This window comes from Rhinoderma darwinii, chromosome 5 (assembly GCF_050947455.1).
Source record: "Rhinoderma darwinii isolate aRhiDar2 chromosome 5, aRhiDar2.hap1, whole genome shotgun sequence".
NCBI lineage: Eukaryota > Metazoa > Chordata > Amphibia > Anura > Rhinodermatidae > Rhinoderma > Rhinoderma darwinii.
Window position 1 is genome coordinate 191055003 of NC_134691.1, and position 21325 is coordinate 191076327.

The window sequence follows — 21325 nt, forward strand, 5'->3', positions numbered from 1 at the left end:
AAAGACTCGCTCAAAGAGTCATGTATTATCTCCAAAAAAGTATTCAGAGTGTTAAAAAAGTAAGATGCAGCAATAGAGTAAACCAGGATCAGAATATAATAATGTGACTAGGTACGCCAGAGAAACAGTCAGATGTCTTGCATAAGGAGTGTGAAGTTGGGCTTACCCATAGAGATGGACGTAATAAAAGGCCCCGCACTGCAGCCTGACACCGTAGCGCCCCGACGCGCGTTTCGCCATTGTGGCTTCTACTACCACACAATGAAGTTTGTAAGGGATTAGGGCTGCACTGCAGGACATGTATTGGTAAGTAACATTTTCTGTTTCCTGTTATTGTGGAAGTGCAGGTTAAAAAGCTTTCTGAAGGGTATGACCCAAAGGCGAATAATAATAATTGCTAGTTCTGAATACATACAGTATCTGCCTACACTTCTGGATACTTAATGTACTAGTTTTATAGATGCATCGCAGTTCTGTATAATCTTAAAACACTTAATACACTTGTTTCATGATTTTTCTTAGATGTCAGCAAAGGCAGCTTACATTAGTTTAACAACTTTTAACACCTCATCTCTTATTGTTATTTTGTGGTGGACCTCAGGCCCCTGATTTATTAACAAAACCATGTCAAGTTTATATAGGTTTTAAACAAAAAATTAATTTATTACTTAGAGTGCTTATAGAAAGTATGGAAGCCCCTCCGTTGGGCTTTTAGATAGTAACTCTTTTTGAAAAAGACTCTTTAAAGTGTATCTGTCATTAGACTATGCTGCCCTACATAATGTAACTGCTGCGGACGCGGACCGCCGGCGCTCCCCAATGTCGGCCACGACCGCAGACTCCTGTCCCCCTACCAGTGTCTCCCTCCTTGGAGACACCAGCTCGCGCGGCTATCTTGTCCTGTGTGTCAGAGTGCGTGCACATGCTCGCCCCGGTCTTAAAGGCCCAGCAAGCGCGCTTACTAAAAGTTCCCTAACTTATCCCCAAATACCCTGGACTATAAAAAGGGCTCTGCCCTTCCACTCCTTGCCTTAGCATTGTTGTTTTCTACCCATGTTGGTATTGCAAACGGTCCCTAAGTGGTATCCTGCTTCCATTGTTCCCGTATCCTGCTTCCTGTATCCTATTGCTGTGTTGTCTCCTGTACATAACTCTTTAGTTGGAGTCGTGTCTATCATTTGCCACACTTGGTGTCATCTACCACGCCTGCTGTTATCTGCCACACCTGCTGTCATCTGCCACGCCTGGTGTCACCTGCCATGCCTGCTGTCATATACCGTCTCTGGTATCATCCGCCACATCTGGTGTCATCTGCCACGTTAAGTTCCATCCGTGCCAAAGCCTCTGCTACTGTCTGGACTCTTACAGGTACTCTTGTGCTAAGGACTATTGCTTGGACTTTATAGACTGTTATTTAGCCAGCTGCCACTCTGCTACGGCTTAGATCGTGACAGTGCGCTCAGGCCATGAAACCCACTGGCTAACCTAAGACTGCGTTTCAGGTGATGCAAAAGGATAAGCATTATGATTAATTACTCTAAATTCTATTATCATCTGTCTGGGTCATCCTACAGCCCCACCTCTGGATGCTACTGCTGTTCCTCTGCCTGTTACTCATCCTGCCTGTTCCGGATACACAGTTTCGCTACCTCTACCGCCTCGATATGACGGAGATCCTAGAGTCTGTAGAGGCTTCGTTAACCAATGTACCATCCATTTTAGACTGTGTGCTCTTCCTCTCTAATGAGGCCATGGTCACATTCATCATTTCTCCTCTCTCTGGCAAGGCCCTGGCTTGTGCACACCCGATCTTGGAACGGGAGGGCCCGGAATTCTCGGATCTAGCATTATTTTTAGAGACTTTTCATACTGTGTTAGAAGAGCCGGGTCCAACATCCTCTACAGCTGCTACTCTGCTAACTCTGTGAGAGGAGTCGATGGTAGGAGAATATGCCATCCCCTTCCGTACACAGGCGGCGGAGCTGGCGTGGAACTATGAGGTTTTGGTGGCGACCTTTTGGCAAGGACTGTCCACTCACAAGACGATCTAGTAGTTCGCAATCTTCCTTCCACTCTGCATGCTCTTATCCTGTTGGCAACCCGGGTCGACATGAGGATCCAGAAATGTGCTCACGAGGTTTGGCAGGAGAGACTTTTCTACAGACTAGCACCCTCGTTCCAGAGACCTCTATTACCTTCTCCCGTCGTTACACCAGAAAAACCTATGCAGGTGGACAGAATTAAATTGTCCGAGCAGGAGAAACAGCACAAACGCTCTTCAGGTTTGTGTCTGTATTGTGGCCTCAAAGGTCATTTTGTGTGCCAATGTCCACAAAAGCCGGTAAACTCCAGCACCTAGGGTTGGATGGAGAGACAACCCTGGGTGGAACGATGCCAAATTCCAAATCCTCTCCCAAATTGTCTATTCCTGTAACCATCATCTCTGGAGAAAAATCACACTCCTCTTGGTTCCGGAGCAGCTGCAAATTTTATCCAGCAGGATCTAGAGGATCGCCTGCAGCTACCCACAGTTCCTTTGGAGAGACCTCTAGCTGTTGCTTCTGTGAATGGACTGCCATTGCTTGACCCTTTTGTGTCCGTTATTGAACTGTTGACACTACAAATCAGAGTTCTTCACTCGGAACAGATCGCCTCTCTCGTCTTGCTATCAACCCTATTCTGCTGGGCGTGCATTGGCTTTGTCTAGATGCTTCGGCTCTCGATTGGGATTCTGGAGAAGTTCTCCAATAGGGGCTCAAGTGCCTTCACCGCTGCCTGCCACAGGTTCTGGGTCCTGTTTTGCCTCCACTGCCTCAGTCACTCTCCGATCTGCCCTCCCATTATGCCAGTTTTGCAGGCGTCTTTATCAAGAAGGACGCAGAGACTCTTTCTCCCCATTGCATCTACGATTGCCCTGTTAAATTGCTTCCTGATGTCTCACCACCACGTGGGTGAGTCTATCCTCTCTCCCTACTGGAGACGCTAGCCATGTCAGTTTACGTTAAGGAGAATCTTGAGAGAGGGTTCATCCATAAGTCTTCCTCCCCGGCCGGAGCCGGATTTTTCTTCGTGAAGAAGGAAGATGGATCCCTTCGTCCATGTATCAACTACTGAGGTTTGAACCAAATCATGGTAAAAACAAATACCCCTTGCTGCTTATCTCAGAACTCTTTGACAGAATTCGTGGGCCAAGGTGTTCACAAAGCTGGATTGATATGGGGCTTATAACTTGATCCGTAAGGTGATGTGTGGAAAACCGCATTCAACACCCGAGACGGTCACTACGAATATCTTATGATGTCGTTTGGACTGTGTAACACTCCAGCTGTGTTCCAGGAGTTCGTAAATGACATCTTCTGGGATCTGCTGTATGTCTGTGTGGTGGTCTATCTGGATGACATCTTGATCTACTCACCTGCTTTGACGACGCATCGGAAGCATGTTCATCAAGTTCTATCGCGGTTAAGGGGGAATCACCTATATGCCAAACTCCAAAAGTGTGTGTTTGAGAGGAAATCTCTGCCCTTCCTTGGCTACATCGTATCTAACCGTAGACTCCAGATGGATCCAGAGAAGGTAAGGTCTGTCTTACAGTGGCCAAGTCCACAGGGCGTTCGGTCCATACGACGATTTCTGGGATTCACAAACTTCTATCAGCGATTTATCCCGAACTTCTCGTCTCTGACTGCTCCAATCTCTACCCTCACCAAGAAAGGGGTGAATGCCAAGGTTTGGCCTATGGAGGCAGAGTCAGCATTTACCAACCTCAAGAGCGCTTTCACCTCAGCTTCAGTTCTCCATCACCCTAATGCATCTCGGCAGTTCTTTCTGGAGGTGGACGTGTCTTCCGTTGGTGCTGAAGCACTAGTATGTCAAAGAAACTCTAAAGGCAAGATGGTGGCCTGTGGCTACTTTTCAAAATAATTCTCTCCTGCAGAGAGCAACTATTCAATCGGGGATCGGGAGTTGCTGCTGGCCATCAAGTTGGCCTTAGAGGAGTGGAGACACTTGTTGGAGGGCACTGTTCACCCTATTATCATTTATACGGATCACAAGCACCTCGCGTACCTACAGTCAGCACAACTAAATCCTCGCCAAGCCAAATGGTCGCTGACGAGGCACTCTGGTATCCGAAAGACTTAGGACTTGATAGCTCATCATTGATGGCCCACAGCTGCCTAGAGATGTTGTGGACTATGTATCCCCATGTACGACGTTAATCTTAATGCCCCTACCCTCATTAAAAAATTCCTCTTATGCTCTGGACCCAAGAAGAGGGGGGGGGGCATCTTTTGGGTCTTCCCTCTTTTTCTCTCTATAACTGTGATGAGTAGTGATGGGTTCTTCCTGGGGGGAAGCTAGAGAGCTCTGCTGTGTGCTCTGACCAATCACCTATTTTGCATTCCCCTCTCACAGAGTCTCCTATACATGCAGAGACAGAGAGACTAGAACATAGTTCACTCCTCTGTCTCCCTCTCGTGCCAAAATCAGGTTAAACATGTTAAAAAAACGTGTTTCACCTGCAAGCCAACAACTGCATCGCAAAATCGCATTTGTGTTCTTTTGCAGCACTTTTTTTTTGTACCACATGGCACACTGTTGCAATGCTTTAACACAAACTAAATCCAAGTGGCTTAACTAGAAATTATTTAGACGTGTCAGTTATTCTGGTCTGAAATTTATAATGAATGCAGATTATTTTGTGGGGATTTGCATTTAATTTAAAATTTAAAGGGGTTATCAAAACGTTAAAAAATATATATTTTTTTCATTCAATAACACAAATTTAAGACACTAATATACCCTGCATTTGGTACATGCACCGTTTGAGTACATGGCACTGCCGCTGTAAACAATGGATCAGTGATGTTTCCTATTTTAATCTCCTCTCAGCTCTTAATGGGACAAAGATATAAAACGTCACTGATCAGATGACAAATCCTCCAGTAGTTGCAATTCCCGCTGAACAAAACGTCCCAGGTCATGTGAAGTTTTTTTGTAAAGAGGCAGTAACAAGACAGAGGGCAGGGATGAGTCTGGAGAGGGAGGGTTTATTTTCAGATGCCAGATAGAAGAATCATGGGACATATAGTTTTGAGAACTGAGACCAGTGAATGTGAGATAAGGGAACCCTGTTTGGAGATAAGGGACATGTAAAAAATAATGCAACGAGGGATTTTTTGCAAATGAAGACACAGAAGCCGTCACAGGAAGCACATGTGAGTATGTGCCCATTTCACACATGTTTTTATTTTTTTATTTTGTAAAGTCAGATAACCCCATTAAGAGTCTTTTTATATTGATCAGTGGAAAAAAGCCTCAATATAGTTACTCTGATTTAGGCCAGGATCACACACACACAGATTTAATACAGTTTTTGGCTCCGTTTTTTTTAGCCAATCACGCGAGTGGACACATAAGAAAAGAGATGCATCAGTCTTTTCTTTATACCTTTCCCTACTTTTGGATCCACTTCTGGCTTTGGCTTAAAAAACGGAACCAAAAACTGCCGCGAAGTGTGTGATCCTAGCCATTAATGTTGCAGAGAAGCCAAAAACCCCTAAAACATAAAAAATGTGTGTTTAATAGTTTTTATAGGGAATAAGTCTTTCATATACATCTGTAGCATAAAAAGTTTCATTTAATTAGGCCCCATGGACACGACAGTATTTTTCCTCTGTAATTACTGACAGTAAATACTGACAATAAATACTGACAGTAATTACGGACCCATTCGTTTCTATTGGCCACGGACACCTTTCAGTATTTTTACTCATGGGTGTCCGTGCTGAAAAAATCATAGAACCTGTTCTATTCTTGTCAGTAATTACGGCAAGGACTCTCCCATAGTAGTCTATGGGAGCTTCCGTAAATACGGATCGCTACTGATGTGCATTCGTATACTGTCCGTATTTACTGAAGCATTGCTAGGCAACATGTTGATGACATAATTTGCAACCTCCCTCTTTTTGTAACGATCTGTATATATACGGATGCAATACGGATGCAATACAGTAATACTGCAATACAGTAATACTGCAATACAGTAATCCTTCCGTATATACTGATGAAATACGGACGCCTACTGATCCGTATTTACTGACAGTATTTCGGGATAGATGAAAATACTGTTGTGTGCATGGGGCCTAAGGCCCCATGCACACGAACGTGCCCGAAATCATGGCCCGCACGGACACCGACCCGTAGCGCTACGGAAAGGTGTCCGCGTTCAATGAAAGTGAATGGGTCCATTTTTGTGGACCGCAATTGTGGTCCGCAAAAACGAAGGTTTTTTACGGTCGTGTGCATAGGGCCTTAGGCCTAAGGTCGTGTGCATGGGGCCTTAGACAACTTTATGTCTAGTAGACTGCTTAGCTTAGAAATTGTGTGAATGCTTTGGTATTTTTTTATGATGCCTGTCAACACTACTAAAAGTTTACTGTGTATAGTATCCGTCTTTAAGGTTAATAATTTGAAACTACTTTCTTAGAGTTTAAAATATAATAATAATAATATGTCCTTACATACATTTCTTGCGTCTTCCACAGTAGTGCTGTTTTTCACTTCTTCCATGTCTGTGGTCCACTTGCTGTTGATCTGAATGAGATGGTTTTGCTGGGGCATGATAAATCCAATTATAATTTTCCAGTTCGTGCTGCCTCTCAACTAGAGATACCATATTTTCCTTGTACATTTGTTTGTCAGTTGATCTCTTATATAGAACATGGGGCTGGTGGCCATCTGAAGTGGAGTAATTGTGTTTGAGTGCAATATGTTCAGGCAGCGGTTTCAAGAAATAATCAGCATCTTGCGTCCTTATTAAGCCTGACTAGAAACAGAATACATATATATATCACCAACATGTACAGTTATGAGGAAGACTAAGAAATGGACAAAGTAAAATAAGCACATTTTAAACATATGTTAAATACGTTTTTCCAAGAAAACCCAACGGTGACAAACGGAAACCATTAGCAAAATTTCCGTCACAATGGAGATCAATGGTGATGCAAACGGAAGCTAAGGTTTCCGTTTGCCTTTCCTTTGTGGGGTTCCCCCGATGGAAACCTCTGATGGAACCCCTCAACAGAAGAGCAATGCTGATGTGAACAGGGCCTTACTCATAACTATTAGTCTTCTGTATTCTTTCCTACCTGCTATTAGTATAATGGTACAATATGATTTGTGCCATTTTGGCTAATAGTAGAGAAGACCTGTCCTCATACTGTGCTACGCTTCAACAGTACAGCATAGTATGATGACAAATCCGTTTTAAGAAAATGTAGATCCAAATCTTCACTTTTAATGAAAAAGTTGCCTTGCATGTTCTCACACATAGGTAAGTATACAGCAAACTCTACACAAGATCATGCTGCTGTAGCTCCCCCAATGTGACTGCCATGACATGTATTATTGACTTTTGTAGTAAAACACCTTTAAAATAAACACCGTACTTGATAAATGTATGAATAAATAAACCCGTTTCATCTTGTAAAACAGTATCTTAAAGGGAACCTGTCACCAGCATTTCACCTATTGAACCTTACTTATCCCTCACTGGCCGCTGCTATCAAAAGTTCATTGCCGTTCTCTCCTCTCCTAAACTCCTCCTCCGACTGTAAATAACGGTCTGCAAACATTTTGTGCCTTTTATCGTAATAATCTGGTGTCCCTTTGTGCGCACACACCAGAAGAGGACATCAATACACAAGCGCAGGATTTTGTGTGCTGGGGGAAGGCAGGAGCTGTCAATCAAAAGTAAGGAGGCAGGGTAAACTCGGAAAGACTTGAGGAATGAAGATATGACTCTTTTCAAACGAAGATATGACTCTTTTCTGCTCATTAGCATACGGTGTGGGAACACTAAAAAACTGAATACTAAAGCTACAGAGCCGAATAAGAAGACAATTATAGGTTATATAGAAATTATTTTTGACCCACTTCCACCAGGTATTGCTGGTTTAATAAGTGAAATGCTGGTGACAGGTTCCCTTAAGGGTATGTGCACACACACTAATTACGTCCATAATTGACGGACGTATTTCGGCCGCAAGTAGTGGACCGAACACAGTGCAGGGAGCCGGGCTCCTAGCATCATACTTATGTACGATGCTAGGAGTCCCTGCCTCTCCGTGGAACTACTGTCCCGTACTGAAAACATGATTACAGTACGGGACATAAGTATGATGCTAGGAGCCCGGCTCCCTGCACTGTGTTCGGTCCGGGACTTGCGGCCGAAATACGTCCGTCAATTACGGACGTAATTAGTGTGTGTGCACATACCCTTAAGTAAAAATTATGTAGAAAGCATTAGCAGACCTAAACGTTATGTAATTCTCATATCTCTCATGCTTTCTGTGAAGAGGTTATTCTGGAAAACTGTAAACTACTCATGTCGGGTATTAATTTCATCACTGCCACAAAATAATATACCACAAATTTATATTAGATGCATTTTCTTTGAATAAGGCCTTATGCACGCGACCGCAAGGGTTTTTACTGTCCGCAAATACGGATCCGCAAATACAGATGCACATTCGTAGGTGTCCGCAATTGCGGACGCGCCCATAGACAAGAATAGGACATGCCCTATATTTTCCGTAAATTTACGTAGAGGTGTCCGTGGCCTATAGAAATGAATGGGTCCGCAATTTCATCTGTAATAACGGATTCGTAATTACGGATGAAAACTACGGTTGTGTACATGGGGCCTAAGGATGTTTTATTGGATTGATTCTTGGTCACTATTTCTTAAACCAACTCGCCGATTTTCACAGTGCACTGGCAAATTTACACAGATCATGTTAAATTATTATACAATTTATAATTTTGTACATTATTAATCTAGAAAGATTTTACCTTTTGCCTTAGATTGCCTAAATAGGTATTTCTTAAAACATAAAACGTGATTGTTACCGATGGTAGGCCTGAAACATGGCAATGCACCTGCTTAACGTTCAGTTTGTTGGACTTATTAAGGGGTGCTTATCATATATATTGTTTATTATAGATTTTATATAAAATGCAAGTGTAATTTGAACCACCTTTTTTGGTTTCTTCATAGTCCTCTCTACCAAATCTGCTCAGACAGTACAAAAACATGGCAGCTCATTGCACTACCTATGTATTTTAGCAGGTATTGTACAAAAATATCCCATTTTAATATAAAAAAGAGTCACTGATACCATGTTTTACATTATATTATATTATATTATTTTACAAAACTTCGATGAACACTACTCCATGACAGAACACTGTGTAATGGAATATGGTAGCAGAACATCAACTAGGGTAACTCCCCACCACTTTACCCAAAAAGGACAATGGTTTTCAAGTTAAGCAGTCGATATGTGTTCGGTCTCTCTCTGCAATCTTCCACGAACCATGCGCTGGCAGGTTTTAAAGCCTTGTGTGATGATCAAATTATCTGCATTATGCAAGTTCCCTGTATAAGTGGGAAGCTATAATTTCACAACTGTTCAAATGAAAGGAATTTAATTTATACTCAACAAAAATCCAAATTAAAAAGTATATTTGATAAAATCCAAATTAAAAGCATGCGGCATGCTGATAACAGCCCTACCCTGGGTTTTGCTGATTCTTGGCTTCTTCTGGGGCACAATCAGTATCTCGAGCTCTATGTTTATATAGTCACATGTAGACATATTCGAAAATATAGATACTATGTATTACATACTGTATATTACTCCTATTTTAAATATACCATCAATAATTTTGTATACAGTTAAACATACAAATGATTATGTATTATTACTAACTTGAAGGAAAAAAAACTTTTCACATACATATCATCCTGTACCACCTAAATATAAAGATCTCATTATTAGTTAATTTCATGGGCATTTGGCCATATTATTGATTCGGCCGAGCCACATGACCAACATTAATAGTGATGCATAGTTTGGGAAACTAAACTACGGTAATACATTGTAATTTAAACTAGACCTGTAATTGGCTGTCAGGTATCACATGACAAGTTAATAAGATAAAATGAATGCTCTTCATTCTGGGGAGGTAATAGAAAATAAATTTAGGGTAAACTTTTGGAAGGAGATATCTCATTTTACCTTTAGCAAATTACATCTTTTTAAGATTTACAAAAAAAATAATTATATTTTATAGTTAATCATTTTTGGTGTTTTATAACTTGTACTGGTACTTATATGCGATTCTTTAGAATTATTTCTTAATGTGCAACCGGAGGAGTGATACAGCCTTGGGCATGACAAGGCCTTACAACGGGACTTTATGTATGTAAAAAAGTGTTTCCTTTGGGGTGGTAATAATAAATAACCTCTTTTTTCTTTCTTTACTGTATACAGAATACAGAGAGAGAGACCAGATACCTATCGACTGCTTAATGTGAAAACTATTTTCCTTTTCGTGTATACAGGTGGTGAGAAACCCTAGTTGGAGTTCTGCCACATACTCCATTATGCAATGTGTAGCTACGGAGTACCTATCGTTGATGTTTTTATATTGAATAGAGATCTTGGACTCTCCTTTTATACGCTGTAGCTACATTGATATATGGACTGTCGCCATTCAACTTTTCTTTGAGCATATATTCAATCAACATGTCTTTTGCACAATGAAAGGGATGGGAAGGGGTTCTCTCGCTGTCACCAAATGCCAATGAGAAATGAGTGTGGAGAGGGTGGATGGGGACCACTTGGCAAATAGGTAAAATAGAAATTAGTCCCATGAGAACTAATATGTCCGATAGGAGGTAGCTAATATTTGTCCTGGAAGCACAGGAAAACTAAAAAACAACTGACCGAGTCTACAAGAAAAAGACTGCACACAGTTACTGTGCATGAGGATTCAAAGGCAAGATCCCATTTTGGTTGAAGGTACACGTTAAGCAATCTGATGTGGCCTTATTCTGAAATGCAAACGTCATCCTAAATCCTAAACATTTATAAAATTCATCTGCAAGTCCATACAAGCAATAAAACGTTGCAGGTTGGTACACTATTATGTCATAGTCAGCTTGTCAATCTATATTTCATGTACAGGGAAAGAGGCATTCTTTGGCTTTTAATTCCAATGACCCATACAGAACACAACTATTTACACAGGCTTTAAAAACATAGAATACACAGTTGTACAAAATACTTCTCTTCCTACTCGTGAAGTTGCTTAAAGTAGAGTTGTAAATGTGTTCGACACAATTATTCCATACAATCATTAATCTTTACGTTTACAGAGAGCTTTTTAGTGTATGGGGAAACCATAACACTTTTATCCCAATAGTTTACCTACTGTAGGCACAAACTAATGTTTAATAAGAAAGTCAACGTGTGTTACCCCATTGTTCTGTAAGCAGTCATACATGTCCATGGAAGATGTGTAGGTGTGATATATACGTAACGCTTTGCAGAGAATAGTATTGCATGAAACACTTTCAACAGTCCATGGTTACACACTTGGTGCCAGGAAAACATGTGAACCTGATGTGTAAATTATGCAATTATGGATAAGAGTTTATAGAGTAGTTATTTAACAGACACAATAACAGACACAATACAATTTTGGCCAAAAGTTAACATCTGCTATATTTCTAGCCACAAAGCAAGTTATAACCATAGAAATAAATCTATGCTGGACCTCTCGGAAAGTAAGAATAGGTCACTTGCTTTATCATTATCAGAAATCTCACCTCAATATTTAAAAATTGTCATGATAATTTTTATGTATTTGGTCTATTTGGTTCAGTACATACACACAACTCTTATGCAACCACTGAATCCTTTCTTTGTTAGACTTTTCCATTGCTTAGACAAAAAGTCTACATTGTCGTAACGTCCTGGCATTAGTGATAACATTTTCTACATGTACCTGAGTATTGTATTTTTTTTTTCAATGTTATTATTATTAATATAAAAAATCCACTTATTGACATTCATAAAAAATACAATTGGCACAATTATCAAAACTAGTGCAAAGAAAAAGTGGAGTTTTGCGTATAGCAAGCAAAAGGCCCTTTGGAAAATAAAAGTCACCCCCTGATCAATTGCTTTTGGCTCATAGTTAGGCCTCATGCACACTTCCATCATGATTTTCACGGCCGTTTCTCATGGATCCGTGTGTCTGTTATGGTATCCGTGTTGTTTCCATGTGTAATCCGTGTCCGTTCCGTCTCAAATGGACGTTGTGCTTTCGTTTGGCTTCCGTGTTTCCGTTAAGAAAAAAGAAGGTACTGAACTTTATTTGAACTTTCACATGTCACAGTCTGTGAACTTTGGCACGCCCTGCCATTGCTAGGGCAACAGATCCGTCAAAAAAGGACTGCACGCGGAAGCCTTCCGTTTTTTTGACAGACCCATTGACTTCTAAGGGCCCCACGGTCACAGAATCACTGACTAAAGTAGGACATGCTCTACTTTTGATGGAACGGAACAACGGATCAGTCAAAATAACGGAAGTTTGCATGGGCCCATTGAAATTAATGGGTTCAGGGTGCTATCAGTGACAAAAACGGATAGTACTCTGAAGGAAAAAACTGAAGTGGGCATGAGGCTTTAGTTTTTCCTTTTTTCTAGTTTTGGTAAATCTCCCAATTTTCTGCACCATGCTGTAATGCAGGGGCGTAACTAGGAAAGACTGGGCCCCATAGCTAACTCTTCACTGGGCCCCCCAGGTGCCACAAGCAGCCCCCCTTAGAGATAGTGCACCCTGTAGAATGTGCCATACAGCCCCCCTGTAGACAGTACTATACAGCCCCGCCTATAGACAGTGTCACACCCCACTTGTACATAGAGCCCCCCACCTCCCCCTTGTAGATAGTGCCATACAGCCCCCTAAAGATATCGCCATTAAGCCCCCCTGTATATAGTGCCACACAGCTCCCCCTTGTCTATAGTGCCACACAGCTGCCCTTGTGTATAGTGCCACACATCCCCCTTGTATATAGTGCCACAAGGCAATGGTGCATCCGAGAAAGTTGTATCAGCGAGGGGGCTGTCAATCAAACATGGAAAGGTGGGTTTGGAGGAAGGACTATGTGACTCTTCAGAATAGCAGCACCGCCCCATGACCCTTTAATGAGTAATTAGCATATAGTGTGCACCGCTTTAAAAGTGGATTTTAAAGATTTCGCTGCATCTGAAAAAAACATACATTTGAAAATATTGTCAGGTCATGTATTACCGCATGTTGGCAGTTTAAGGGGTTAAAAATACCACACAGGTTCCTATGAAATATACAATGAATTGAGAACAATTCCATCTGCCCTGCAATTTTGTTAATATAAGTATATCCTATATAATTACAGCTCCAGAACCGAGCTCATACATATGTACAGCACCAGAACCAACCTCAGTACATAAATACAGCACTAGAACCACGCTCAGTACATATATACAATACCAGAAGAAAGATCAGTACATATATACAGCCCCAGAACCAAGCTCAGTACATATATACAACACCAGTACAAATACAGCTTAATTTAGTGCAACTACAGCTCCTAGCATGGACCGAACAATGGTAAGGATATGCTGGGAGTTGCTGTTTCACAAAAAAAATAATCATACCACCCATTATCTCGGTGCAGATCATACAGTGACTACAGTACTGATTAGAGGCAGAATAAACATTTACATTAAGTGACTCACCAGTGACGTTTCAGATTCGAGTTCTTTTCTTTTCTCTCCGGTCCAGACCTCTATGATGGATTTCTCCCGGCAACGACCCATTTCTGCAGTTTTCCGCTCAGATGTCTTCAGCTTCTCACTCACTTTTAAAACATTTCTGCACCTATAAACGAAGTTAAAATTCTCAACACCTCTAAATACAATAAAGGGCCATGTACTGCACCTCTAAATATAATAGCGTCATACACTGTGTCCCTGATTATAATAGTACCATACACTGTCCCACATACACACACACACACACACACACACACACACACACACACACACACCGTGCCCCCTGTAGATAGTGCCCCATAGCCCCCTGTAGATAGTGACCCCCATAAAGCCTCTGTAGATAGTGCCCTACATAGAAGCCCCTGTAGATAGTGTCCCACATCCAACCCTCTGTAGATAGTGCCCACATATGGACTCCAGAGCTGCAAGGCAATAGTGCTAACCACTGAGCTACTGTGCTGCCCTACATATAGCTTCCCCTATAGATAGCGCTCCACGTATAGCCTACCTCTGTAGATACTACCTCGCATATAGCTCCCCCTGTATATAGTGTCCCACCTATAGCACACCCCTGTAGACAGTGCCCTACATATAGCTCCACTGTAGCTAGTGCCCCACAGGTAACCCACCCCTGTATATAGTGTCCCACATATAGCCCACCCCTATAGATAGTGCACTACAAATAGCTGCCCTATAGATAGTGCTCTACATATAGCCCATCCCTGTATATAGTGTTCCACATATAGCTCCCCCTGTATATAGTGCCCCACATCCCCACATATAGAACCCCTTGTAGATAGTGCCCCACATCCCCACGTATAGACCCCCCTGTATACAGTGGCCCACATCCCACATATAGACCACCCTGTATATAGTGGCCCACATCCCCACATATAGAGCCCCCCTGTATATAGTGGCCCACATATAGACCCCCCTGTATATAGTGGCCCACATCCCCACATAGAGATCCCAACCTGTAGATAGAGCCCCCAGTGTTGATAACGCCACTTAGTTTTAGTATAAAAAAATTAAAAAATTACATACTCACTCTGATCCTGTTCCCGCGCTATCCGGTGGAAATGCAAATCTGCTCTCTTCTGAGCAGGTCTGCTGGAGCTGAACGACGCAAGTGGCGCGTCGTTCAAAGGCGCTGATTGGCAGAGCAGAATGACATGCCCCGTCAATCATCGCCTTTCAAGCACGGAGGCTAGCATCGTTGGAAGGCACTGATTAGCGGGGCAAGTGATTTTGCCCCACCAATCAGCATCAATGTAAGGCGCTCAATGGTCGGGCACAGAACCAGCTATCTAGCGCTGAAGCATGTTATTGTACCTGCGTGCTATTGACGTGGGTACAATTACTGCAAGAGGGGGTGACTGTCACTAGCACCGAGGGCCCCCTCCGTTACTAGCGACGCCCCCGGGCATGACAGGGCCTGTGTCGCCAGGCCCATACATGTTAGAGGCTCAACGGCGTGGGCCACGTAGTAGCATCACTACCGCTGTAACAGCCATAACGGCTGCTAGTGGTGCCACCGGGCATATGGGGGGGGTGTCGGCTGGTGGTATGGGCCCCCTCAAGCCGTGGGCCCCATAGCAGTCGCTGCGGCTGCTACCGCGGTAGTTACTCTACTGCTGTAATGCCTGTATTAAACTTGGAAGATAGCTTTTATCAGAACTTTTATCACCGCCACTAAAAAAAACAAAAAAAGCTACCCATTGCGTCCCCTCCTTATGCCACCAAGTATCAAATGGTCCTAACAGCTGGGAGTATCTTCTTGCAATGGAGGCACTATTTGGCATTATGTGAATACTATATGGCGATGTGTGAGTAATGTATGGAACTATGTAGGCACTGTTTGGCTTTATGTTACAGGATATAAAGTGGCTAGTGGTGTGATAGAGTAAGGAAAGAAAATGTTCTATATGTAGAAGTACTATGTTGGCATTAATGCTATGTGACCTATTTCTGATCATTCTCATTCCATTCACAAAAATGCCGTACTGGCACCAGTTGCAATATGTAAAGCAATATGTAAAATTGTTATGTCATAAATAATTGAATTAACATAAGATATTGCATTTTCATGTTAAACCGTGAAATGTGTGTGAACTGGTTATAATAGATGTCTGTACAATGATAGACATTTGTCATACATACTTATCATGCTTTTATAACCAGATAGTAAAAGGTGTGTCTAATGTATAGCAATATACAGTACAATGTTGTCATTAAAAAATGAAAGGCAATGATCTAAGCTGCTGGAACTGTTCTGTAAATTCCTATATTTTGTGGTTTGAAAGTCGGAATGAACCCAATTGGCACTGGGATACACTGTACATTGTGCACTATAAAGCCTAAAGATGCCTCCCAGCAATAACATAAGATAATGCAGTTAATTTAACATATGAATTATTTCTAGACCAATGATGTAATCAATTGGCGACAGATACCTACTAAGGTGCTAGAACAAAAAGTCATTGTTGTGTGAAATATATGTTTCATGACTTATGTTATAACTAAACCTTATACTTTTTCATTACATTAGTCCTGCCTTGCAAAGTGAAGATGTTGTCGGCACCAGGGTCCAAATCAAAGACAAAAAATTTCTAGACTAGAGCTGATCACAACTGAATTTCCTTCATTTTTTTCTCCTTTTTTAAAAATGACTTCCTTGTACTTAACATTTAAATTAATGAATCCATTTCATTATGAAACTAGGGAAAATTTTATGGGATTTGTCAGGAAAAATCCACCCCAATTACACCACCAACACAACTAGCCATAACCCCTGATACAAGGTGTGATCAATTGATTCATTAATTTGGTTTACTTTGATATCTCACCCCACAACCTACATGGAGTAGATTTGTCAGATCAAGTAATGTCTTTCCAAACCTTCAACTGTCCAGTTCTTGTGAGCTTGTATACATGGATGTAACTAGGAAAGACTGGGCCCTAAAACAAACATTTTACTGGGCCCCCCTCCTCTGGGTGCCACACACAGCCCCTCCCCTTGTAGCTAGTGCCCCCTGTAGATAGTTCCCCCTGTAGATTGTGCCATACAGTCCCCCTGTAGATTCTTCCATACAGCCCCCCTGTGAATTCTGCCATACAGCCCGTGTAGATTGTGCCTTACAGCCCCCTGTAAAGTGCTATACAGCCCTCCCTGAAAATTGTCACACCCCCTTTTAGATAGTGCCACCCTTCACCACTGTAGATAGTGCCCCCTCCCCCTTGTAGACAGTGCCATACAGCCCCCTTGTAGATAGTGCCCCCCACCTCCCACTTGTAGATAGTGCCATACAGCCCCCTGTAGATTCTGCCATACAGGCCCCCTGTAGATTGTGCCATACAGCCCCATGTAGACAGTTTTATACAGCCCCCTGTAAATGGTGTCACACCCCCTTGTAGATAGTGCCACCCTTCTCCTCTGTAGATAGTGCCCCCTTCCCCTTGTAGACAGTGCCATACAACCCACCTTTTAGATAGTGCCTCCACCTCCCCCTTGTAGATAGTGCCATACAGCCCCCTGTAGATTCTGCCATACAGGCCCCCTGTAGATTGTGCCATACAGCCCCCATGTAGACAGTTTTATACAGCCCCCTGTAGATGGTGTCACACACCCTTGTAGATAGTGCCACCCTTCACCACTGTAGATAGTGCCCCCTCCCCCTTGTAGACAGTGCCATACAGCCCCCTTGTAGATAGTGTCCCCCACCTCCCACTTGTAGATAGTGCCATACAGCCCCCTGTAGATTCTGCCATACAGGCCCCCTGTAGATTGTGCCATACAGCCCCCATGTAGACAGTTTTATACAGCCCCCTGTAGATGTTGTCACACCCCCTTGTAGATAGTGCCACCCTTCTCCTCTGTAGATAGTGCCCCTTCCCCTTGTAGACAGTGCCATAAAGCCCACCTTTTAGATAGTGCCCCCACCTCCCCCTTGTAGATAGTGCCATACAGCCCCCTGTAAATAGTGCCGCCATCTCCGCTAGTAGATAGTGCCCCCACCTTCCCTTGTATATAGTGCCATACAGCCCCCCTGTAGTGCCCAACCACCTCCCCCTTGTAGATAGTGCCATACAGCCGCCACTGTAGATAGTGCCCCCACCTCTCCCTTGTAGATCGTGTCATACATCCCCCTTGTAGATATCGCCCCACTTCCCCTTGTAGATAGTGCCATACAGCCCCCCATGTAGATAGTGCCATACAGCGCCCTGTAAATAGCGCCGCCACCACCTCCACCTGTAGATAGTGCCATACGGCCCACCTGTAGATAGTGCCCACCCACCTCCCCCTTGTAGATTGTGCCATACAGCGACCCCTGTAGATAGTGCATCCAGTCATACGCCCCCCTGTAGTGCCCAACCACCTCCCCCTTTTAGATAGTGATCTACAGCCGCCACAGTAGATAGTGCCCCCACCTCCCCCTTGTAGATAGTGCCATACATCCCCCCTTGTAGATATCGTCCCACCTCCCCTTGTAGATAGTGCCATAAATCCCCGCTTGTAGATATCACCCCATCTCCCCTTGTTGATAGTGCCATACAGCCCATGTAGATAGTGCCATACAGCCCCCTGTAAATAGCGCCACCACCCCACCTGTAGATAGTGCCATGCAGCCCCCCTTGTAGATAGTGCTATACAGCCCCCCTTGTAGATAGTGCTCCCCATCCTCCCTTGCAGATAGTGCCATACAGCCCCCTGTAAATAGTGCCCACATCTCCCCTTGTAGATAGTGCCCCCACCTTCCCTTGTAGATAGTGCCATACATCCCCCTGTAGTGTCCCCCACCTCCACCTTGTAGATAGTGCTATATAGCCACCTGTAGATAGTGCCTACCCATCTCCCCCTTGTAGATAGTACCATACAGCCACCGCTGTAGATAGTGCCATGCAGTCCCCTGTAGATAGTGCCATATTTCCCCCCCTGTAGATAGTGCCCCCTCTCCCTTGTACATAGTGCCATACATCCCCCCCTGTAGATAGCGCCCCCAAACAAATAAAGCATTATACTCACCTAGGCCTCGTTCACACGACAAACGTAGCTGCTCCAAGCACCAACGGCGATGGGATCCTTGCGTAGGCTGGCGTGATCCAGTGACGACATCATGTCATCAGCCTGTGCATGGATCCTGTCTCTGCGCCTGATAGGCTTCAGGCTGAACGTAGCCTGTAGCCTAGTAAATGGCAGAGCAGGACTCTGCCATAGTGTTCAATAGTATCTGCGTCTTAAGGATGCAGATACTATTGAATGTGGCGCTGCTACCACTGTAGCAGCCATAGCGGCTGCTAGCGGCACCACCCGGCATGGGTGGGCCTGTGCCGGTAGGCGGCACTGGCCCCCTTATGCCACGGGCCCAGTAGCTGCCGCTATGGCTGCTATAGCGGTAGTTGCGCCACTGTATACTCTGGTAGCATTCATTTCATGTTCTTAGTGCACAAGAGTTGAACCCTATGCTGTTGTAGCCTATCCACTTCAAGGTTGCTGTGTAGTAAGTACATAATGATCATTCCATGGTTAAAGTTAAAGAAATGGCTGCATTGGTATTTGGGAACACTATAAATATGGACAATAGTGACAGCACACTATTGGAAATGTTTCATGAGTTGGAGAAATTATCAGCACACGAGGCACGTATTTGGTGGGATTTGACAACACTTCGCAATTATATTTCTAAGCAAATGATCCCTAGAGGTCTACGTCTCAGGAAAAATCCTACATTTAATTATTCAAACGACTTTAACATCGAATGGAATTCCATATTAACAGATTGTTTGTTAAAATTAATGGATCTCATAACTAAACAAGAATAGGTAAAACTATTGGAGTTGGAATTGAATATCTCTCAACTAAAAACCAAACTGGACTGCACCTCCAGCTCACCTGATTTTGCCAGACTTGAATTACGTATGTCCCAATACTTAGATAAGCTTAATAAATCCATTGCTGAAACTAAAAAAAGCAAGTTCCAGCGAGACCTACGAGACTATGCCAATAATGAGGTCTATGACTGGAACAAAAGGGATAGGTCACGCAACAGGATTAAACCTATCCTGAAAAATCGTAGGCACCAAAGGAAACAAGGAGGCAATCTGAACAGAGTCAGTTTCAGTTCTTCGAAACCGGACTCAATAAATGGAGGAAATGAAGGATCAGACAGTGACAATTCTAGAATGAAACATTTTCAAACCCACAGATCAGATATTAACTATAACCTGTCAAAAAACAGGGGAGGAGAGGTGGGAAGAAGCACAACTCAAACAGACCCAGATCAAGGTCGCCGTCTGCGGAACCACAGGAACTAACTCCCAATATAGATGTGATCAACCTCTCCTCTTTTGATCTCAGCCCAGTGCAAATAAAAGTATTGTCCCTGGGTCTTAATTTTGCTTCAAGCAAAGACTTCAAAACTTTCAATACACTATTGGATATCAACAGGTTTATTCGGAACCTGACATTGAAAAGACATTTTCATCACTTACAACCTGTGAATGATGATTTAGAAGATCCACATCTTAATGATTCCAATTTGATCCCACAAGATTTGGGTCCCTTCTTATTCCAGGAACACAGAACTCTGAAATGTCTGAGAGATCTCAACTCAGAACTTCCTACCCAGAATACTAGCTTATCTGAAAAGTTTAAGATAAAAAAAAAATCCAAATTTCTATCCCATTGCATCACGAACTGACTTAATGGACAGATTCCAGTGGGCGATTGAAAGAGATTTACAGCTTCTGGCTAATACGTCTGGATCTCCAAAAAGTGAACAGAATTTGTCCGTAGAATTTTAGACTGCCATAAAGTCCCTACAAAATTATAAGGACATTATCATAAAATGTCAGATAAAGGGGGTAGCATCACTGTTATGAACAAAGCAGTTTATAGAACACAAACCCTAAATCTATTGGCAGACACAGACACATACAAATGTTTAGAACGTAATCCATTAATTCTTTTTCAAAAAAATCTAAAAAAAACTCATAGATGATGGCACAATGGAAGGGTTATTAACTAAAAAACAATCAGATTACATCCTTGTTGAATTTCCCATCACACCAATAATGCATGCTTTACTCATAACTCACAAGGGAATTAATCCCCCAACCATGAGACCCATAGTGTCAGGAATGGGATCCCTCATAGAAAGGTTATCAGAATGGTTAGACTCCCTCCTACAGCCTCTTGTATTAAGAACTCTCGGTTATTTGAACGATACCAGAGATTTTTTACGCTCCTTTCATGACAAAACATGGCATACAGGCAAATATTCGTGGTTAAGTTGTGATGTTATTTCCCTTTACACTAGTATCCCCCACGATGTAGCATTTCACGCTCTACGGTACCATCTAACGACATATAGTACATATTGCCAAGATTTGCAATCATACATATTGTAAGTTCTAACATTCCTTATGTCCCAAAATTACTTCCAATTTGATGGCCAATTCTATTTACAAATCAAGGGAGTTTCAATGGGAGCTAAATTTTCACCCTCACTAGCCAATTTAGTAATGTCATGGTGGGAAGAATTCACTATCTTTTCTATGAACAACATGTTAAACTAAACCAATTATGGAACGAAAGATGGGATCTTTCAAGGTCAAACAAAAAAGGCGACCATCATTTATTCATACATAAA

At 42.7% G+C, this 21325-nt stretch overlaps 1 protein-coding gene across 2 annotated transcripts in view; it reads right to left on the bottom strand.

Moving 5' to 3' along the window:
• The window catches only part of ADAMTS16 (ADAM metallopeptidase with thrombospondin type 1 motif 16), a 220483-nt gene that overhangs the window by 142057 nt on the left and 57101 nt on the right, over nt 1-21325 (bottom strand). Inside the window, exon 4 of one of the 2 annotated variants that reach the window (XM_075828498.1) lies at nt 6529-6829. In XM_075828498.1, coding sequence (XP_075684613.1) covers nt 6529-6829 — 301 coding nt within the window. Of the gene's footprint in view, nt 1-6524; nt 6830-21325 lie in introns of those variants that run through there. The other variant, XM_075828499.1, reaches the window with a different exon arrangement.